The sequence below is a fragment of the Aquarana catesbeiana genome, linkage group LG03 (assembly GCF_042186555.1).
Source record: "Aquarana catesbeiana isolate 2022-GZ linkage group LG03, ASM4218655v1, whole genome shotgun sequence".
Lineage (NCBI taxonomy): Eukaryota > Metazoa > Chordata > Amphibia > Anura > Ranidae > Aquarana > Aquarana catesbeiana.
This window is the reverse complement of record NC_133326.1, coordinates 519341194-519360023: the sequence shown is the minus strand read 5'-3', so window position 1 is coordinate 519360023 and position 18830 is coordinate 519341194. Positions and strand designations below refer to the sequence as shown.

The following is an 18830-nucleotide window of genomic DNA, read 5'->3' as shown; positions in this document are numbered from 1 at the left end:
GCAGGTAATCAATCCATGAGCAACTGCAAACGGGCAGCCGTGAATAGCTATGAGAGCTGTCCACCTCCCATTGCTTCCAATGGGGCTTCCATTGGCAGCTAATCTCTGGGAAACCCTGCTGGGTCTCCCGCATGTAATCGCTAACAGCCCTATTTACAAGGGGGAAAGGGGCTTTATGCCTCATTCACACAGTGAATCAAATCAAAGTTGTCCCGTATAAGGGGTATGTTTACCCACACAAGGAAGCACAGGTGTACCATGCATCTCCATGTAGGCAGTACCACTGATGTCTATTAGGATGCAGTGGCAGCATGAACACAGCTGTTGCTCTCAATTTGACATCTGTGTATGTCCCTACTGTCTGTGTATGGGGGCACACACCCACACAGCTGTCAGATTGGGACCAGTGGCTGTGCCAGTTCAGCCGCTGTGTCCCAATAGACATCAATGGGACTGTGTGCACGATGATACATGGAACACCTATGCATCCTGTGCAAGCAAAGTTAGTACTTTGCACAAGTGTACGGATAGATACATCTGTGTGAATGAGGCCTAAAAAACTCCAATCAAAACTTATTTTGGCTGGCTGGAGTTACATCTTAAAGGGCAACTCAACTTTAACCACTTTATGACTACCATTATTATATTTATAGCATAAACGAACAGACAAATGTGAAGGGGTCCTCATGGATTATTCCTTTCAAAAGAAACGCATGAGTCGATAACTAGGAAATTGAAGTTTATTTGTTTCTAAAAAACTGCTTTGGCATCCATCCTGGGCTTTCTGCTTTATGCCACCTTCTTGCTGGTCCGTACAAATGTGATTCCTCCAGCTGCTGAGGTCTGCAAGATATAAGTAAAGAAGCGTAAGGCAGGAATCCCAAGTACATAGTGCTTTCCAGGGGTGCCATGGGGCTGATTTACTAAAGGGATAACTCAGAATATGAATCATTCATTTTTTTTAACTCTTAATTTAAAGGTACAACATACAGTATACATTGCTGTTCTTTTAATTTAAACTAGCATACTATTTTTAATAAAATGTTATTTGGAAACCCAGTTTCTTTACAATAAACTTCAATGTAGATATTTTAAAATAAAATTTTTCATAAACCTTACCAGTACCAAACTAGAAAGGAGCATATAATGAAAAAAATGTTGTATCTGGAGCACTTCTTTCATTTTTTGCAAGTGTGTTAAAACATGCATTTCAGGCCTAAAACATTATACAGTATAGTTTCTGAAACAGTAAGACTGTAGAATGAAATAAAAAATTTAGTGTGCTTTATTTGCGCAACTGTTTCTTAGTAAAAATAGAGGTACCAAATATATATATAAAAAGATACCAAATATGTCAAATGTGCGTGTGCCTGTGAAATGGCAAGACACTTTGATACTCAAAATTGTCCACAGGTGACTTTTAAAAGCCTTTATAGGTCATTAGTTCAGAATTAAAGGGATTCTAAAGTAAAAAAAAAAATGTCACCTTAATGCATTCCTTGCATTAAGGTAAAAAAATGTCCAACTATCGAGTCCTCTCTTGATCCAGTGCTGTGCCCGGCTGCAGCAGTGCTGCTTTCTCTCCCTTTCCTCACAGGACACACTGAAAGCAGCAGGAACCCGTCTCCCGCTGCTGTCAGCCAAGTCCTGTGAGGAGAGAGCAGGGGATGTGACAGAGCCGTGCTTTGTGTGTCTGTGGAAGCACACAGCCTGGCTCTTTTATGACCCCTTTTTTTTTTAGGAAGAAATCTTACTTTTATAACCACTTTGATATTATTTTTATTAATATAGTCTCGATTTATATAGTGCTGACAGTTTACGCAGCGATTTACAACATAAGGGCAAACAGTACAATTACAATATAGGTTAATACAGTAGGGATCAGAGAGCCCTGCTCGTTAGAGCCTACAATCTAAGACTTTAACCTAAACATTGTCCCTAGAAATATTCCTCTTATTCTGGCATGCACAGCAATACCAAATATGTGTCACCTGTTCACTGTTTATGTAAAAACATGCATCATAATTGTGCACGTGTGTGTGCGTGTGCGTGTGTGAAGGCAGGGTTTATTTAATTATTTTATTAGTTGCATAGTTAGTCAGGTTGAAAAAAGTCAATCTGGTTCAACCAATTAAGAAAAAAAAAAGAAAAATAGATCCTATTTGCCCAAGCAAAAAAATAAATTCTTCCTGATCCCCCAGGAGGCAATATGGTATTCCCTGGATCACAGTTCTCTGATATCCTTTTTGTGAACTGGTGCCTAAAACTGAACTGCATATTCCAGTACAGGGGCAAAATTATGTCTTTCTTTCTGGAGTCTATACCTCTTTTATTACAAGAAAGTATTTTGCTTGCTTTGGAAACTGCAGCTTGCCATTGCATGCTATATTTAAGTGTTCTCCACCAGAACACCCAGATCCTTCTCCACCATTGACTCCCCAGCTGTTCTCCTCCTAGGGTGTATGATGGGGGACTTTTTGTCCCCTATGTAAATAAAAAAAAATAAAAGAAAATGTTTTGTGTTTTTTTTTGCAAAAAAATAAAGTTACACCCAAGCACATAAAAACCCCTCAAAAAAATGTTTTACCCCCCACCCCCACATATACGCACATAATAATGTAAACGCAAGCATCGGGGGCACCTATGTGCAAAAAACATTGATTGCAATACACATATTACACATTGCCGTGCACGCCGGAGGGGCAGAGGGAGAGCAATAATTCTAACACAAGACCTACTCCGTAAGGCTAAACTGATTCTTATAGGGGGGTTTTGAAGCATTTCACAGGTGCACACAAATTTAAGGTTGGACATGTTGGGTATCTATTTACTCGATGCAACCTCGCCTTTATATATTTTACCAAAAATGTGGGTAGTTTATTGTGTTTGTTTGCCCTAAAATTCTATTTAGTGTGTTTTTCACTTTGCTGTGATAACGTGTGATGATAAAAAATTGGAACTACCACTATTTAATTCTCTAGGGTGTCTGCTTTTAGAAAATATATAATTTTTGGAGGTATTATGTACTCTTCAGGCCGAAAATTATTTTTTAGACATGTGTGCAATAAATGCAAAAACGGCTCTGGCAGCGAAAAGGTTAAACCTCATCTGCCAAGTAGTTTCCCAATTAAACAGTGCATTTGTTTGACAAGTTTGGTCTTTATTGAATTTATGCTGACTATTGGCTAAAATATTGTTATCTAGCACATACTTTTCTATGTGGTCTTTAATTAACTAATTAAAAATGACAGGGGTTGTAAACACCCCTTTCAAAAGGAAAAAAATGTTCTGCCTTTAGTTCTAACGTTAAGTGATCCTGTAGCCAGGCTTGGGACATTTATTTACACATGCTTAAAAAGCAGTGAATTATCTTTGAAACAAGACTAAAGGGGTTGTAAAGGCATCAGTGGCTGTGCGTCCATAAGGGGGGCACACGGGCACCGCCCCCTCTCTCCAGCCACCCCCTCTATGACCAATGGATAGATTCATGCAAAACATGAATCTATCCATGGCCGCCGCTGCCACCCCCTATTCAGGCGCCCCTTTTTTGGGTGCCGGGCGCCTGAATTACAGCGGCGGGGGGTGTTTTTGAAGCACCTGATTAGAGCCATAGGCTCTAATAGGCATCAAAAAAGTGACCTACGAGCGCCATACTTGGAGCTCGCAGTTCACCCAGGTGTGTTAGAACAGCGAATGAATGAATATTCGCTTTCCTAACACTGAACCACCTCTCCGCCAGTCAGCTACTCGGGTCTGTTACCCGTCACCTGATTGGCTGACACGACAGGCGCTGTGATTGGACGCCTATCAGGAGGAGAGAATGGGAGGGGACGCATGGAGGACACCGCTCGCCATCACCCGCTGCCTCACCAAGACAGGGTAAGTGCTGGGCAAACGGTGGGTGGGGGGGTCACAGTGGCAGCAATTGATGGAACAGTGGCAGCATTTGATGGGCACAGTGGCAGCATTTGATGGACACAGTGGCTGCATTTGGTGAGCACAGTGGCAGCATTTCATGGGCACAATGGCTGCATTTGATGGCACAGTGACATCGTTTGATGGGCACAGTGGCAGCGTTTGATGGCACAGTGGCTGCGTTTGATGGCACAGCGGCTGCATTTGATAGCACAGTGGCAGCATTTGATGGCAAAGTGGCAGCATTTGATGGCACAGTGGCAGCGCTTTATGGGCACAGTGGCAGCGTTTAAAGGCACAGTGGCAGTGTTTGATGGGCACAGTGGCTGCATTTAATGGGCACAGTGGCTGCGTTTCATGGCACAGTGGCTGCAATTGATGGGCACAGTGGCTGCGTTTCATGGCACAGTGGCTGCATTTGATGGCACAGTGGCTGCGTTTTATGGGCACAGTGGCTGCATTCGATGGCACAGTGGCTGCGTTTGATGGCACAGTGGCTACAATTAATTTTTTTTTTTCAGAATTTTTCAGTTTGTTTGCGCCCCCAAAAAAATTTTGAGCACCAGCTGCCACTTCTATGAATTAAGATAAAAAGCTTTCTGTGTGCAGCAGCCACCCCCCTAATTACTTACCTGAGCCCCATCTCTCTCCAGCGATGTCCACAAATGTCTAAGCCGCCCGGGACACTCCTCCTGATTGGCTGAGACACAGAAGCAGCGCCATTGGCTCCCACGGCTATCATTCAAAGTCAGACAGCCAATCAGGGGATAGAGAGAGCGGGCCGGGTTCAGGCTCCTTGTCTGAATGGACACACAGAGCTGTGACTTGGCTCCAGTGCCTTCATAGGAAGCTGCTGGCTATGGGGCACCTGATAGGAGGGATGGGCCAGGAGCAGCAAAGAGGGACTTGAAAAAAGGAGGATCTGGGCTGCTCTTTGCAAAACCAACTGCACAGAGGTGGTAAATATAACATGTTTGTTTTTTTTGTTTGTTTTTTTTACAACAAACCTTTACAATCACTTTAACTGATCTGTAGCTGCAGGCACTGTGGAGCAATTCATCTTTAAAATCACAGCAGAAGCACTTATGTTGTCTAAGTCCTTCTTTCAACATTCTCCCTTTCTCAGCAGTGACTCTGCAACTTAGCTACCAGTGAGTGGTGAGTGGTTTAAAGTAAAATACTCCCAAAGTTTTCAAAGATGAATTGATCCACAGTGCCTTCAGGTACAGAAGTTAGGAATACAAAAAATACTTGAATGCTTATGTCAAAGCTGCTTGTCAAAATGATCATTAGATTTAGAGATCTAGACAACTAAACATTGAACCCATCCACTCCTGGCTTTATACTGATCCTTTGATGTAGTGATCTTATTTTGAATCTACTCCCCTTTCCTAATAGGCAACCTTGCAAACCCTAGCCACAGATGCCTTGACCATTTTGGGTTCCCTTACCTCCCAATGTTGGTCAGTAAAACCACCCATCCCTTAATGACCATTGCAAAACCGCACACACTGCACAGGCTGTCCTCCTTTGATGTGTTTTGTATATCTGTGTGCAGTTTTGAATAAATAGCTCTATAATAATAAACTGTGCTGTGCACCAGCTATTCTGCACGTACAGTTGGCACATGGGCTCAAAGCAATGATATATACGACCCTTCCCACTATCTTAAAATGAGGAATAAAACTCTTATTTTGGGGATTTGATGGAATTGAGAAATGTAGATATCTTCTGTTTCAAATAGGCTTTACTGTGTGGTTGCTTTACTAAAGGCAAGCAGACTATGCACTTGCACCCTGCAAGTGCAGTTGCTCCAGGGCTTAGTAAATGAGGTAAAGCTTCACTTTGCAAAGAATACCCAATCGTGTGCAAGGAAAATTTAAAAAACAGCATTTTTGCTTGCACATGATTGGATGATGAAAGTCAGCAGAGCTTCTGCTTATTTACTAAGCTCTGGAGCAACTGCTCTTGCAGAGTGCAACTGCACTTTTCAAAGTACACAGTCTATTTGCCTTTAGTAAATCGACCCCTGTGTTCCACATAGGCAGTAATGAAAAGAACAACCCAAAAAATAATATGATGTCTTGTCTAGTCTTACCTCCACCAATTTTCCTCCAACAATCTCCGTAGTGTGATGATATTTAGGAAAATCCACAACCAGTTTTCCACCCTCCTGTCGGACGGTGGTCTGAAATAGAATTGGTTACAATTGGTTAAGACTACAGAACTAACCCTCCCTTCATCTCTACAACAAATGGGAGAAGATAAAACTGCAGAGTGCCCAGGGAACAGATCAGCCATAGCATTCTGGCAGGATCAACAGGTTTTTTTTTTTTTTTTTACTTATCAAAAAGATATAAGAAAATACTTTTAATGGTATATTTATCAAATCAAAGGAAGCAAATATGAGGAGTTCAATGTTAGTGTTTACATACAGTATCTCACAAAAGTGAGTACACCCCTCACATTTTTGTAAATATTTTATTATATCTTTTCACGTGACAACACTAAAGAAATGACACTTTGCTACAATGTAAAGTAGTGAGTGTACAGCTTGTATAGCAGTGTAAATTTGCTGTCCCCTCAAAATAACTCAACACTCAGCCAGTAATGTCTAAACTGCTGGCAACACAAGTGAGTACATCCCTAAGTGAAAATGTCCAAATTGGGCCCAATTAGCTATTTTCCCTCCCCAGTGTCATGTGACTTGTTAGTGTTACAATATCTCAGGTGTGAATGGGGAGCAGATGTGTTAAATTTGGTGTTATCGCACTCACTCTCTCATACTGGTCACTGGAAGTTCAACATGGCACCTCATGGCAAAGAACTCTCTGAGGATCTGAAAAAAAGAATTGTTGCTCTGCATAAAGATGGCCTAGGCTATAATAAGATTGCCAAGACCCTGAAAATGAGCTGCAGCATGGTGGCCAAGACCATACAGCAGTTTAACAGGACAGGTTCCACTCAGAACAGGCCTCGCCATGGTCAACCAAAGAGGTTGAGTGCACATGCTCAGCGTTATATCCAGACGTTGTCGTTGGGAAATAGATGTATTAGTGCTGCCAGCATTGTTCCAGAGGTTGAAGGGGTGTGGGGTCAGCCTGTCAGTGCTCAGACCATACGCTGCACACTGCATCAAATTGGTCTGCATGGCTGTCATCCCAGAAGGAAGCCTCTTCTAAAGATGATGCACAAGAAAGCCAGCAAACAGTTTGCTAAAGACAAGCAGACTAAGGACATGGATTACTGGAACCATGTCCTGTGGTCTGATGATACAAATATAAACTTATTTGGTTCAGATGTGTCAATGTGTGTGACAGCAACCAGGTGAGGAGTACAAAGACAAGTGTGTCTTGCCTACAGTCAAGCTTGTTGGTTGGGAGTGTCTGGTCTGGGGCTGCATGAGTGCTGCCGGCACTGGGGAGCTACAGTTCATTGAGGGAACCATGAATGCCAGCATGTACTGTGACATACTGAAGCAGAGCATGATCCCCTCCCTTCGGAGACTGGGCCACAGGGCAGTACTCCAACACGATAATGACCCCAAACACACCTCCAAGATGACCACTGCCTTGCAAAAGAAGCTGAGGGTAAAGGTGATGGACTGGCCAAGCATGTCTCCAGACCTAAACCCTATTGAGCATCTGTGGGGCATCCTCAAATGGAAGGTGGAGGAGCACAAGGTCTCTAACATCCACCAGTTACGTGATGTCATCATGGAGGAGGGGAAGAGGACTCCAGTGGCAACCTGTGAAGCTCTGGTAAACTCCATGCCCAAGAGGGTTAAGGCAGTGCTGGAAAAGAATAGTGGCCACACAAAAAATTGACACTTTGGTCCCAATTTGGACATTTTCACTTAGGGGTGTAGTCACTTGTGTTGCCAGCAGTTTAGACATTAATGGCTGTGTGATGAGTTATTTTGAGGGGACAGCAAATTTACACTGTTATACAAGCTGTACACTCACTACTTTACATTGTAGCAAAGTATAATTTCTCCAGTGTTGTCACATGAAAAGATATAATAAAATATTTACAAAAATGTGAGGGGTTTACTCACTTTTGTGAGATACTGTGTACTTTAAAGCTGAACTGCAGAACAAGCAAATATTGTTTAAATACAAGTGGCGCAAGTGATCTTACGTTAATCTTGGTGTGCTTTGTATATGTAAAGTATCCAATGTGAAACCTAGCAACTTTACAGGAGTTTCAGACCAGTCACTGCTGCTCTGTTTCCTTGTTCCAGGTGACTGCTCTTGCATCTGCCCCCTCCTGTAGCTTTCTGCAGTCAGCCTCTAATGGGTGGGACATGCTAGGCTCCTCCCACTGCACTGCTCTCTACATAGGTTACATAGAGCTCATAAAATGTCACTTCTAATTTTACATCACAGTAATAATTGGGTTTACAAAGGCAATTGGTGACCGCAAAGTGGATTGTAATCATTTTTGAAGAATATATTTAAATGTATGTTTTTGTGTCTGGAGCTTAGCTTTAAGTTCATCTGTTATCCATGCAAACATTTTGTGTGCTCCAACAATAATTAGCATATTGAAGAGTAATGGGATTCTGCACCTTAAACTTCTTGCCAGCCATGGTCTCCATCTCACTTTCTTGGCCAACAGTGAATTTGTTAGTCAGGGTGAATCCTGGATAAATTTGTGACCAAGTGAAGTCATTACCATTCTGGACTACCTCTGTAGTGTACTTGAAGTTTCTACCTTTCTCAATTTGTTCAGCAGGGATGCCTAGACAAAAAAAAAAAGTTAATATTTTATTACATTGTTCCAGACAACCATTAAAAGACTGGAAATAATTAATAAAAAATGATAAAGCATGAATGGAGTATTAAGCAGCCACTAATACTTTTATGCAAGCTGATAACTGAGCATATGATTGTCCTCATCGTATATGCTTACTGTGATGATTAACAAATTTCATTATGCAATAGTTTTTTTTTTAACCAGGTTAATAAGAATATTTCCAGAATGTTCAGAGCTGAAATTTAGAGTATAGATTCAGTAAAGCTGAATTAAAGCTGAAGTCCAGACTACTAAAAAAAAAAATGAAAGTATGGTTGCCTTCCGCTAAATGTGCAAGCAGTGAGTATACTGATAAGAGACCTAAATAGATTTGTTTGGCTGCTTAGGCCAATCTAGGTTCTGGTTCATCGATTTACGAATCATTGATATATAAATCCTGCTAACATTTTCTTTATCATTAAAAAAAAAAAAAAATCAACCCCCCCATCATGTAAATGATGTGCAGTAGTTCACTTTCTCTGTGCAATATATATAGTGCTTTCTATAAAATTGGGATGAATTAGAGCAGAGACTGCGAGCCAGGCCTTCTCGTCCACATCAGTGCCTGACCTCATAAATGTGCTTCTGGAAGAATGGTCAAACATTCCCATAAAAACACTTAGACCTTGTGGACACTTAGACCTTGTGGACAGCCTTCTCAGAAGAGTTGAACCTGTTATAGCTGCAAAGGGTATTGAACCCTACGGACTAAGACTGGGATGCAATTAAAGTTTATGTGCATATAAAGGTCAGCGTCCCAATACTTTTAACAATATAGTGTATGTCACAATGGAATTGTGGCAGCTGTCATTGTCAACACTGTTAGGGTTCATGAAGAAATGGCCGGTTTACCTGTTTTGCCTGCAATTCAAATGCACCACAGGATTTGTCAACAGGATTTGTCACATCCACAGAAACACAATGCAAAGCAACTTAACTGCAACCTCTGAGCTGTCCTCTACACTACTTTCTTAAAGTCAATGGGGATTTTGTGACCTGCATTTGACGTGCCTTTCAAATGCTTGTCAAACGTAGAAAGCAACTCCCATCTACATGATCCCTTAATTCACTGACTATCAGTCTCATCCCAAGGCTTCACCATTTAGTAAGTCACTGACTTGGAATAAGCTATAGAAATAGGAAGGGCTCATCTGCATGCTTGTTCTAGGTCAAGATCTCCCTGAGGAGTCAAACCACAGGATGAGCATGACAGATAGGAACCTGGAGGTTCCTAAAGAAAAAAGTTTCCATGTTTCCAATGTTTAATTTAAGTGGGCAATTTTAATGTATATGTCAAATGTATGTTTTGAATGTAATGTCAAAATGCTTTCTATTACCTTTAAAAATACTTTAAAGAAAAACAGTCACTACTGGGCTTACTGAAAAATCAAGTTGTGTAGGTTTATAGTCAGTCTGACAGTTGCTGCCCAGTCAACACCATGACCTCACAGGCCCTTCAGTTTCTAGATGTGCCATTGATTTGGATTTTTTGGAGATTGTTCTAAACTTTCAGAACCTAGAGGTCATCAGCAGCTTCTGTCGGGATTCTGAGATTCTCATACCCCTTAAAGTAAAACTAAAGCAACATTTTTGACATTTTGGCTAGAGTAGGAGAGGGTTATAACCCCTGTCAGTTTCCTCATTTCTATCTGTGCCCAATTGGGCCTATTTTCCTTCACTTCTAATTCCATAGTCATATCAGGAAGTGACTAAATCCCTCTAAAGTGATGGAAATCCTTGATTATCACCAGGGTTACCAGAACCAGATTTTCCCTCTATTTCTGTTATAGTGACAACTCAAAATGTGGGATTATGCGAGATTTTCTTTTCATTTTACTATCAGCAGTGGTGGTCATCAGGAAAAATAGACTGGGTGGGTTTCCCTCTCCTGGGGACACAGACAGCAATGAAAACTTGACAACTGTTCCATGGGCGTCCGCAGAACTTTTTTCGGGGGGGGGCATCATTTTAAGGTCACCCATGCAATATAAAAAGATGTACATTCTCTAGGCTATATTTATATGGGCATGGGGCATGGTATGCCTGGCCTGAGTAATTTCCAATACAAAGTGACGCTGAATTATCTCTTATATAACACATATATCAGGCCAGATGTACCCCCAGTCCATGCCTATATACATATAGCCTAGAGAATGTAAATGTTTTTCTATTGCAATGTATTGCAATACATCTGTTGTGGCCATATTTTGATCTTGATTGAAACAGCCTATACAAAGTGAAGAAGATAAATTATCTCTTAACATACACAGACATATCTTTCCAGTAATAGCTGTCCAACTTTCCAGCAATATATAAAATCAAAATGCTCCTCCTAATGCTGTTACCCGTGGTTCTTCTTCTGTTGCTTGCAACTGTATATGCCACTCACTTCAGGTTAGGAATTCCTGTGATGTGATGATGAGTAGGCACTGGCAGCGTAGCACTCAGCGACTCGGCCACAGACTGCACTGAGTGGGCGGCGCCGGCCGGATCTACACAACACGTACACAGGCAGGCAGCCAATCACTGAAGAGGAGCAGCAGAACAGCCGATGGAGGGACATCAGATGTGTCAGAACAGAGAGCAGCCTGCTGACTCAGAAAAAGTCAGCGGCGGCCACTGCAGCTGGCAACTGCAACACCTTCTTGACTATTCCCCCTGCCCCTACCTGCAGACGCCCATGAACTGTTCTATTCCTTCTATGCTCTATCCAAAACGAAAAAAAGTTATGCCTTTAGTTATACTTTAACTTCAAGACTCAAGAGTCAGTCTCAGACAATGTAAGTAAAGTTATGTAAGGGAGGGTACAAATCTTTTCTTGCACAAGGGCGTCTGAGCCTGTACAAAGTAAATTCTGGCCTACTTCCCCAGTCTTGGAATTTCAGGTACTGCGTACAGCCACCCATAGACATGAATGACTGTGTACTGCTGTGCTTGAGTATAGGCTTGTGCTTGCATAAACATAAGTATAGCATGTTGGTGTATGCAAAAAATAGAACATTTTCAAAAGTACCAGCGTATACCCAAGTACAGCCTTTCACAGCCATTTATGTTTATTGGGGGTTGTATGCAGCACCTGTACTTTCCAGGCTGGGAAAGTACAGTGCAATTTACACTGCACAAGATCAGATACCTGTGTGCCAGAGGCCATTTTATGCATGTGCCCGTATGCACTACCTATGTTTATGCAAGCACCAGTGTGTGTCTGAAACCAGTATTCATTCACGTCTATTGAATTCAGCACCAGGACTTTCCGGACAGGGGAAAGACACTGGAATTTACATTGACCTAGCTCAGCTCTAGCTAGCCAATGTGCAAGAGACCTAAGTCTGCATTGCTATAACAATTTAGGATTCAGATAAGGGCTTACATAAGCCCAGTGACAGGTTCTCTTTACATTTTAGAAAAGCACGACACTATATTTGCACACACTTGGACCATTCTTAAAGTGGCCCTGTCGCTGTATAAAAAAAAATGAACTACATGCACCCTGTAAAAGCAGATGAGTAATACTCAGCAGTGGTACAGTGGGGTTGATTTACTAAAGGCAAACAGACCGTGCACTGTGCAAAGTGCAATTTCACTTTGTATGAGAAATTACTGCAGAGCTTAGTAAATGAGCAGAAGCTCTGCTGACTTCCATCATCCAATCACGTGCAAGCAAAATTTTTTTTATTTTCCTTGCACATGATTGGGTATTCTTTGCAAAGTGAAAATTTACCTCATTTACTAAGCTCTGGAGCAGCTGCTTTTGCAAAGTGCAAAATTCTATTTGCCTTTAGTAAATCAACCCCATTGACTCTAATCTTTACTCTATTACAGAGCTATGATCACCGCTCGTATCTGACTTTTGGGTGGGTGTGTCAGATGCCACTACCTCCACTGCTCACCATGGTTTTACCCACTGGCTGCTATGTCACTTTAGGACTCAGTAATGACATAGCAGCCAGGGGGGGGAGTGGTTTGAACAACCCATGGGACTGAAAAGTACTGCTTTTTTTTTAATCCTTCAGTATATTTCTATAATAATAGTTTTCAAGAATTACAACAGTAAATTGAAGGGTTTACAAAGCACGGTAATATTTCACCACTAGCATCCATGATGAAAGCACCGCAACAGAACAGTGCTGTACATAAGATATCACCATTAGGTGGTTCTGTTAAATGCGAGAAGGTAATAAGGTAGCAAGGAAGCAGGGCCAAGGAAAGGGAAAATCAGGTAGGAGATCCTCATAGATGGGACCAAATGCCCCCCCAAAAAAAGAGTATAAAAATTGATCAAAATTAGATGGCAAACAACAAGTGACCTATGATTTCCAATCATTTTTTTTTTTTTTTTTTTTAGCTTAAGCATGGATTTTAGCTGTAAGTTTTTTGATTTGAAAATTCCCAGTCAAGTCTGGCTTTATCTTCAGCTAATGTGAGTGAGCTAGAAATCCTTACTTTAGCAATTGTTTGTTTTGTGGCCATCAAAACAGGAGCCATCAGGAAGAGTTGCAGAATTATAAAAAAAAAATTGCAGAAGAATTAGGTAGCCTAATTTTACTTTTAAATGACAGGGTTACTTTAAAATAGAAGCAGTATGTTTTGGCCTTAATGACTTAGAAGAATTCGGGAAATTGTAATACGCACCAATAAGTGTCATGAAAGTGTCATAGTTCTCCTGGGATTCCACCTCGTATTTTCCAGTAAAGGCCATGGTGATGTTGCTGTTGTAGAGAGGGAGCAGGGAGCCTAGAAAATGCTTCAGAAGGAAGTACAAATAGGCTGCTGGCTTCCATTTTTATACTCTACGCTTTGTGACACCTCCCTGCAGTTTATCTTATTAAGATCTGCTTATATCTCTAGCATCTTGTGATAAGCCGGTGTTTTTGACCTGCAGGTAAAACCAAGTTGAGTAAGCTGTAAAGCAATAAAATAAAGTGCAGATTTTTTTTTTTCCCTCGTTGCAGTTTATAATTTTATTATTATCACATAAATGAGTGCATTAGCAGTAGTCTGTTACCAGGCCCATACACAAAAATGGTCAACGTTGGACCTTTGTTCAGGAAGGCTTCTTTCTTTTGTTCTTATGCCACAAGTCAATTTTTCACCATTATCGCGGAATCTTCATCTATCAGATGACTTATTAGTTGTCAGATATTTGTTATATCGGGTAAGGCATTTGTTTCTATTTACTGTCAAAGGCTAATATGTTTGCACAGAAATTATATGCCCACATATGTAACAAATATGGTCATCCCATGGATATATATAAGTACATACTATACATAGAAGTAACATTTTCAGTAAATGTGGAGGGAAACATGGAGGCCATCATTTCTGAACACTCTAAAAATGATTGTTGATTTGCAGTCACACTGACCCTCTAGCTTTCTTGAGTCACTGACCTGGAACAAGTACTCAGGCAACGATTTCCTATCTTAACTACATACATGTTCTGGGTCATTGATGCAAAATACTGAAGCATAAATGCCAGGCAACTCGCATTATTAGAATTAGGTTGGTATTGGCAATCTTTATATCTCTTACATCACATGTGTACGTTAAACCATTATCACACATCAATAAGGCTTTTCACAATAAGTTTACTTTATGTGCATGCATATAAAATAAAAAAGGTCCCATTTAAGTCAGGTTGGTGTTAAAGATAATTAGATGTTAGATGACCCTTGTTAACTTTTTGATCTAAAACCCAGAAAATATTATCTACATATCTGACTCTTCTTAAGCTGGCCATATGTGGATCGAAATTTGGCCGGTTCAACAGGGACCGGTCGAATTTTGATCGGAATCTGGGCTCTGTGGTTGTACAGAAGTTGCTCTACCGGTCACCTTCTGCACAACCGCCCTATAGAATTTTCTCTGCTTGATCAGCACTGCAGGCTATAGCCTGCAAAACTGATCAGTGTATTCTGATGGCAGAAGTCTCCTCGCTGTCAGAATACAATATCTCAGTGGGGAGGGTTCCCCCAGCCACATTGAGTGTATGGATGTGGGAATCTGGTCAGTTTTTTTGTTTCACCCGTGGGTTGAGTGGAAAAAAACGGGCTCATCTATGAGCTGCTTAAATAATTTTTAAAGCCCCACAACACTTTATAGCTTAAAAAGTATGTGTGTAAGGGGGGGGAGGGATGTTGAGGAATGAGGTTTAGAAAATCTGTCAGTTCATTTAATGCTATGTTCCCTACTAGGACAATTTCCTTTTACTTCCTGTCTTTACTACACATCGACAGGAAGTGATGGGAAATCTCTCCAGTGGGGACAGAGACTACAACAAAAACAGTGTTTTTTCTGTACAGGAGGAAAGGGTTAGAACCCCCTCTTGGGTTTCTATTCGTATATGTCTTCCTTTAGCCATTACACCCATTCCTCTCATTTCTTTTAACTGCGTCAGGGGGGGCTATAAGAACTATCCCCAAAGGGGTCACAGGCAGCAAATAAACTCTGATGAAAGTTTTTATTTTTCTCCAAAACCATAAATAAAGGTTTTGCTGTTGTTGGCCTTCAATTGTTATTTCATTAAAGACAGTAGGGTTGGTTTACTAAAACTGGAGAGTGCAAAATCTGGTGCAGCTCTGCTTAAAACCAATCAGCTTCCAGATTTTTTGTCAAAGCTTAATTGAACAAGCTGAAGTTAGAAGCTGATTGGCTACCATGCACAGCTGCACCAGATTCTGCATGCTCCAGTTTTAGTAAATCAATCCAACTGTAACATTATGGAAGATCATGAAAGGGAGCATGCTTTTTAAAGGATGGCACCATAATGTTGGAGGGAATATTGCTTGCATTACGTAGTGTATACAAAAGCCTAACCACGGGCACATTAAAGTACCAGGATTCATTCAGTTATATATTCCATTGCCTCATTCTCAACCCCCTGTCATGCACAAATTATTCTACATGAGCCTAATCTACTCTTTCACATCTCAAGGTAAGTACTGTTCCCTCTGTACTCGTCCCATCAGATGTAAGCACTGCTAGTCTCATAGACCCCAGAGATGAGGTGGTGTTTCCACCTACCTCTCCTCCTGATCATTCACAAAGTGAGGTGTGGAGCTATGTTATGATTGGTCAGGAGGAGAGGGACATGACTGCAACATTGGGATCCATGAGATCTGCAGCTTTTATTGATATAATACCTGGTGATCCATTCAAGAAGATTCTTGTTTAAATAATTTTTGTTATAGGGTGACAACCTTCTGTCCCTGTCCGTTGTAATAATGTGTTGTCATCCTGGCACACAGGCTTTTGATAGAGAGTATTTTCTGGTATAAAGTTCAATTGTACTACAGGAGTTATGCTATTGATCTATATTCACCATACACATACAATACATGGTTAGTGTAGAATCTGCACTAGATTGTATACTGTATGAAATGCAGTGTGTAACATAAATGTTTACTGTAATGCAGGCCCTTTGGAATCCTGGATCTGGTTTTTGTGCATCTTAAGCCATCCATAATAGTTCGAATCTCAGCCAGTTCAGCAGTGACCATCCGAGATTCGAACCATGTATGAGCAAGCTGAATTTACTCAAGTTGATCAACTTGGATACAAGCAGCCTACTTGTTTTTACATGTGATTATTGCTAGTGGTTGTTATAGCCGATAGCAATAATCACTGTGTTCTCCTGGCGGGGACGGCTTCCCCAAACGGTAGAACACTATAGCTCTACGGGAGGGATTCCCCTGTTCCACACTGTCTGTGTTGATGAGGGAATCAATTTTCTTCCCTGCAACCCATGGTTGCATTGAGCGGAATCAAGCGATTTTCTTTGCTGCAACCCATGGGTACTTTTAGGTACTTTTTGGCATATGTTGACAATGCTCTGTCCCCGTCTCCTAATAGTGCTCCTCTGTTGCCACTCTGTTAAATGGGATTAACAATATAGACTACCGGTGAATTGTTGAGCATACCCGACTCCACTGTTTTCACCATCGGGAAACCTGCCCTGAGAAATGTCACTAAACCATTGTTGAAGTTGAAAGAGGATGCAGGAGATCAGCAGCAATGAGGTTTCTATTTACTTCAAGCGCCAGTATCACTGATTTCTTTGTGTGCCTTTGCGTTAAAACAAAGGCTTTTACCATTTGTGAAGCTGGGAATCCCCTGTGTCTAGTGTGCAGACACATTATAGGTTGGACATTACACATCATACTTAACTCAGCAGCAGGCTCAGAGTTCTTGTCCTATTAATCTTTAAATCTTATCAAGCAAAAGGGAAGGCTGACTTGCATAACCCTGGATGTCTGATCTTTTACTGCCTGTAATAAATGTCAGACATAAGAAGCGAAGAGAGGGTGAATCATAGAGGAGGAGGGCGGCCAAAAGTCTGATTCTATCTGTCTGTCTATCTATCTATCTATCTATCTATCTATCTATCTATCTATCTATCTATCTATCTATCTATCTATCTATCTATCTATCTATCTATCTATCTATCTATCTATCTATCTATCTATCTATCTATCTATCTATCTATCTATCTATCTATCTATCTATCTATCTATCCATCCACCTACCTACCTACCTATCCATATATCCATCCATCTACCTACCTACCTATCTATCCATCCATGTATCTATTTATCTATCTACATACCAAAGCACTAGCATGAACAAGTTCTTGGGTTTAGATAACCTTAATAAAAAAAAATCTGACATGCTAGATTGTCATTTGTCCAGGAAAGGAATGGGTGGCTGTGTTATGGCTGCAGTTGCTGTGATACTTTTCACATTATTAACACATCTAGCATTAGCTTGTACAACTAATAAGAAGATGTGCCTTAATGAAAGCTTATCATGGTAGAAGTAAGAAAACTGCCATGGTGGACCTCCTATTATAAATTGTAGATGCCTGGCTATCTCTGACTTGAACGCTACCTGAATCAGAACAAGTATGCAGCAAGTGAAACCACAACTCCAGATCTGAATACGTATTAGGTGTTAAAGTTAAAGCAGCCAAGTTGGTAGCACATTCAAGAGAATACATTTTTGACAGCTCTCCTTTAAAATAGATGTAAACCCAAACTGAATGCCATTTCATTTGACAGTGTATAATAAATAGTTGAGCATTTTACAAATAAAATACATATTATTCTCAGTGCTCCTGTCTGATCTTCTGCAGCTTCTTTGCAGTTTTCCAGCAGTGGATACATGGTATTTCTCAAGTCACATTCCCTAATGGTGACAACAGTGGATCATGTCTGGGTCATGTGTGTTCAGACGCCCAATTGCAGTCTATATCGTATCGTACTATGGGGAGGGTAACATGGGTGCATGCCTGGTCATTAGGGGGAATCAGCACCGCAAAGAGTGATAGGGTGTGCACAGGCACACCTGGCACATCCCCTGTGCATGCCTATGGTGACAACACAGGAGCACAATTATGAGGCAGGAACAGAGCAGTGCCACCATATAACAAGAAGTACCTGAACAAGGTAGGTACAGTATCTCACAAAAGTGAGTGCACCCCTCACATTTTTGTAAATATTTTATTATATCTTTTCATGTGACAACACTGAAGAAATGACACTTTGCTACAATTAGTGTACAGCTTGTATAACAGTGTAAATTTGCTGTCCCCTCAAAATAACTCAACACACAGCCATTAATGTCTAAACTGCTGGCAACAAAAGTGAGTACACCCCTAAGTGAAAATGTCCAAATTGGGCCCAAAGTGTCATTATTTTCCAGCACTGCCTTAAACCTCTTGGGCATGGAGTTCACCAGAGCTTCACAGGTTGCCACTGGAGTCCTCTTCCACCCCTCCATGACGACATCACGGAGCTGGTGGATGTTAGAGACCTTGCGCTCCTCCACCTTCCATTTGAGGATGCCCCACAGATGCTCAATAGGGTTTAGGTCTGAAGACATGCTTGGCCAGTCCATCACCTTTACCCTCAGCTTCTTTTGCAAGGCAGTGGTCATCTTGGAGGTGTGTTTGTGGTCATTATTATGTTGGAATACTGCCCTGCGGCCCAGTCTCTGAAGGGAGGGAATCATGCTCTGCTTCAGTATGTCACAGTACATGTTGGTATTCATGGTTCCCTCAATGAACTGTAGCTCCCCAGTGCCGGCAGCACTCATGCAGCCCCAGACCATGACACTCCCAC

At 41.2% G+C, this 18830-nt stretch overlaps 1 protein-coding gene across 1 annotated transcript; it reads right to left on the bottom strand.

Annotated features, from left to right (window-relative positions):
* Positions 1–724: 724 nt before the first annotated feature.
* On the bottom strand, positions 725–13495 carry LOC141134616 (gastrotropin-like). Its single transcript, XM_073624080.1, has 4 exons — positions 13345–13495; positions 8486–8658; positions 6014–6103; positions 725–843 (listed from the first exon to the last, which is right to left on the bottom strand). The coding sequence occupies exons 1-4, from the start codon at positions 13409–13411 to the stop codon at positions 790–792; spliced, it is 384 nt and encodes a 127-aa protein (XP_073480181.1). The 5' UTR covers positions 13412–13495; the 3' UTR covers positions 725–789.
* Positions 13496–18830: the final 5335 nt, after the last annotated feature.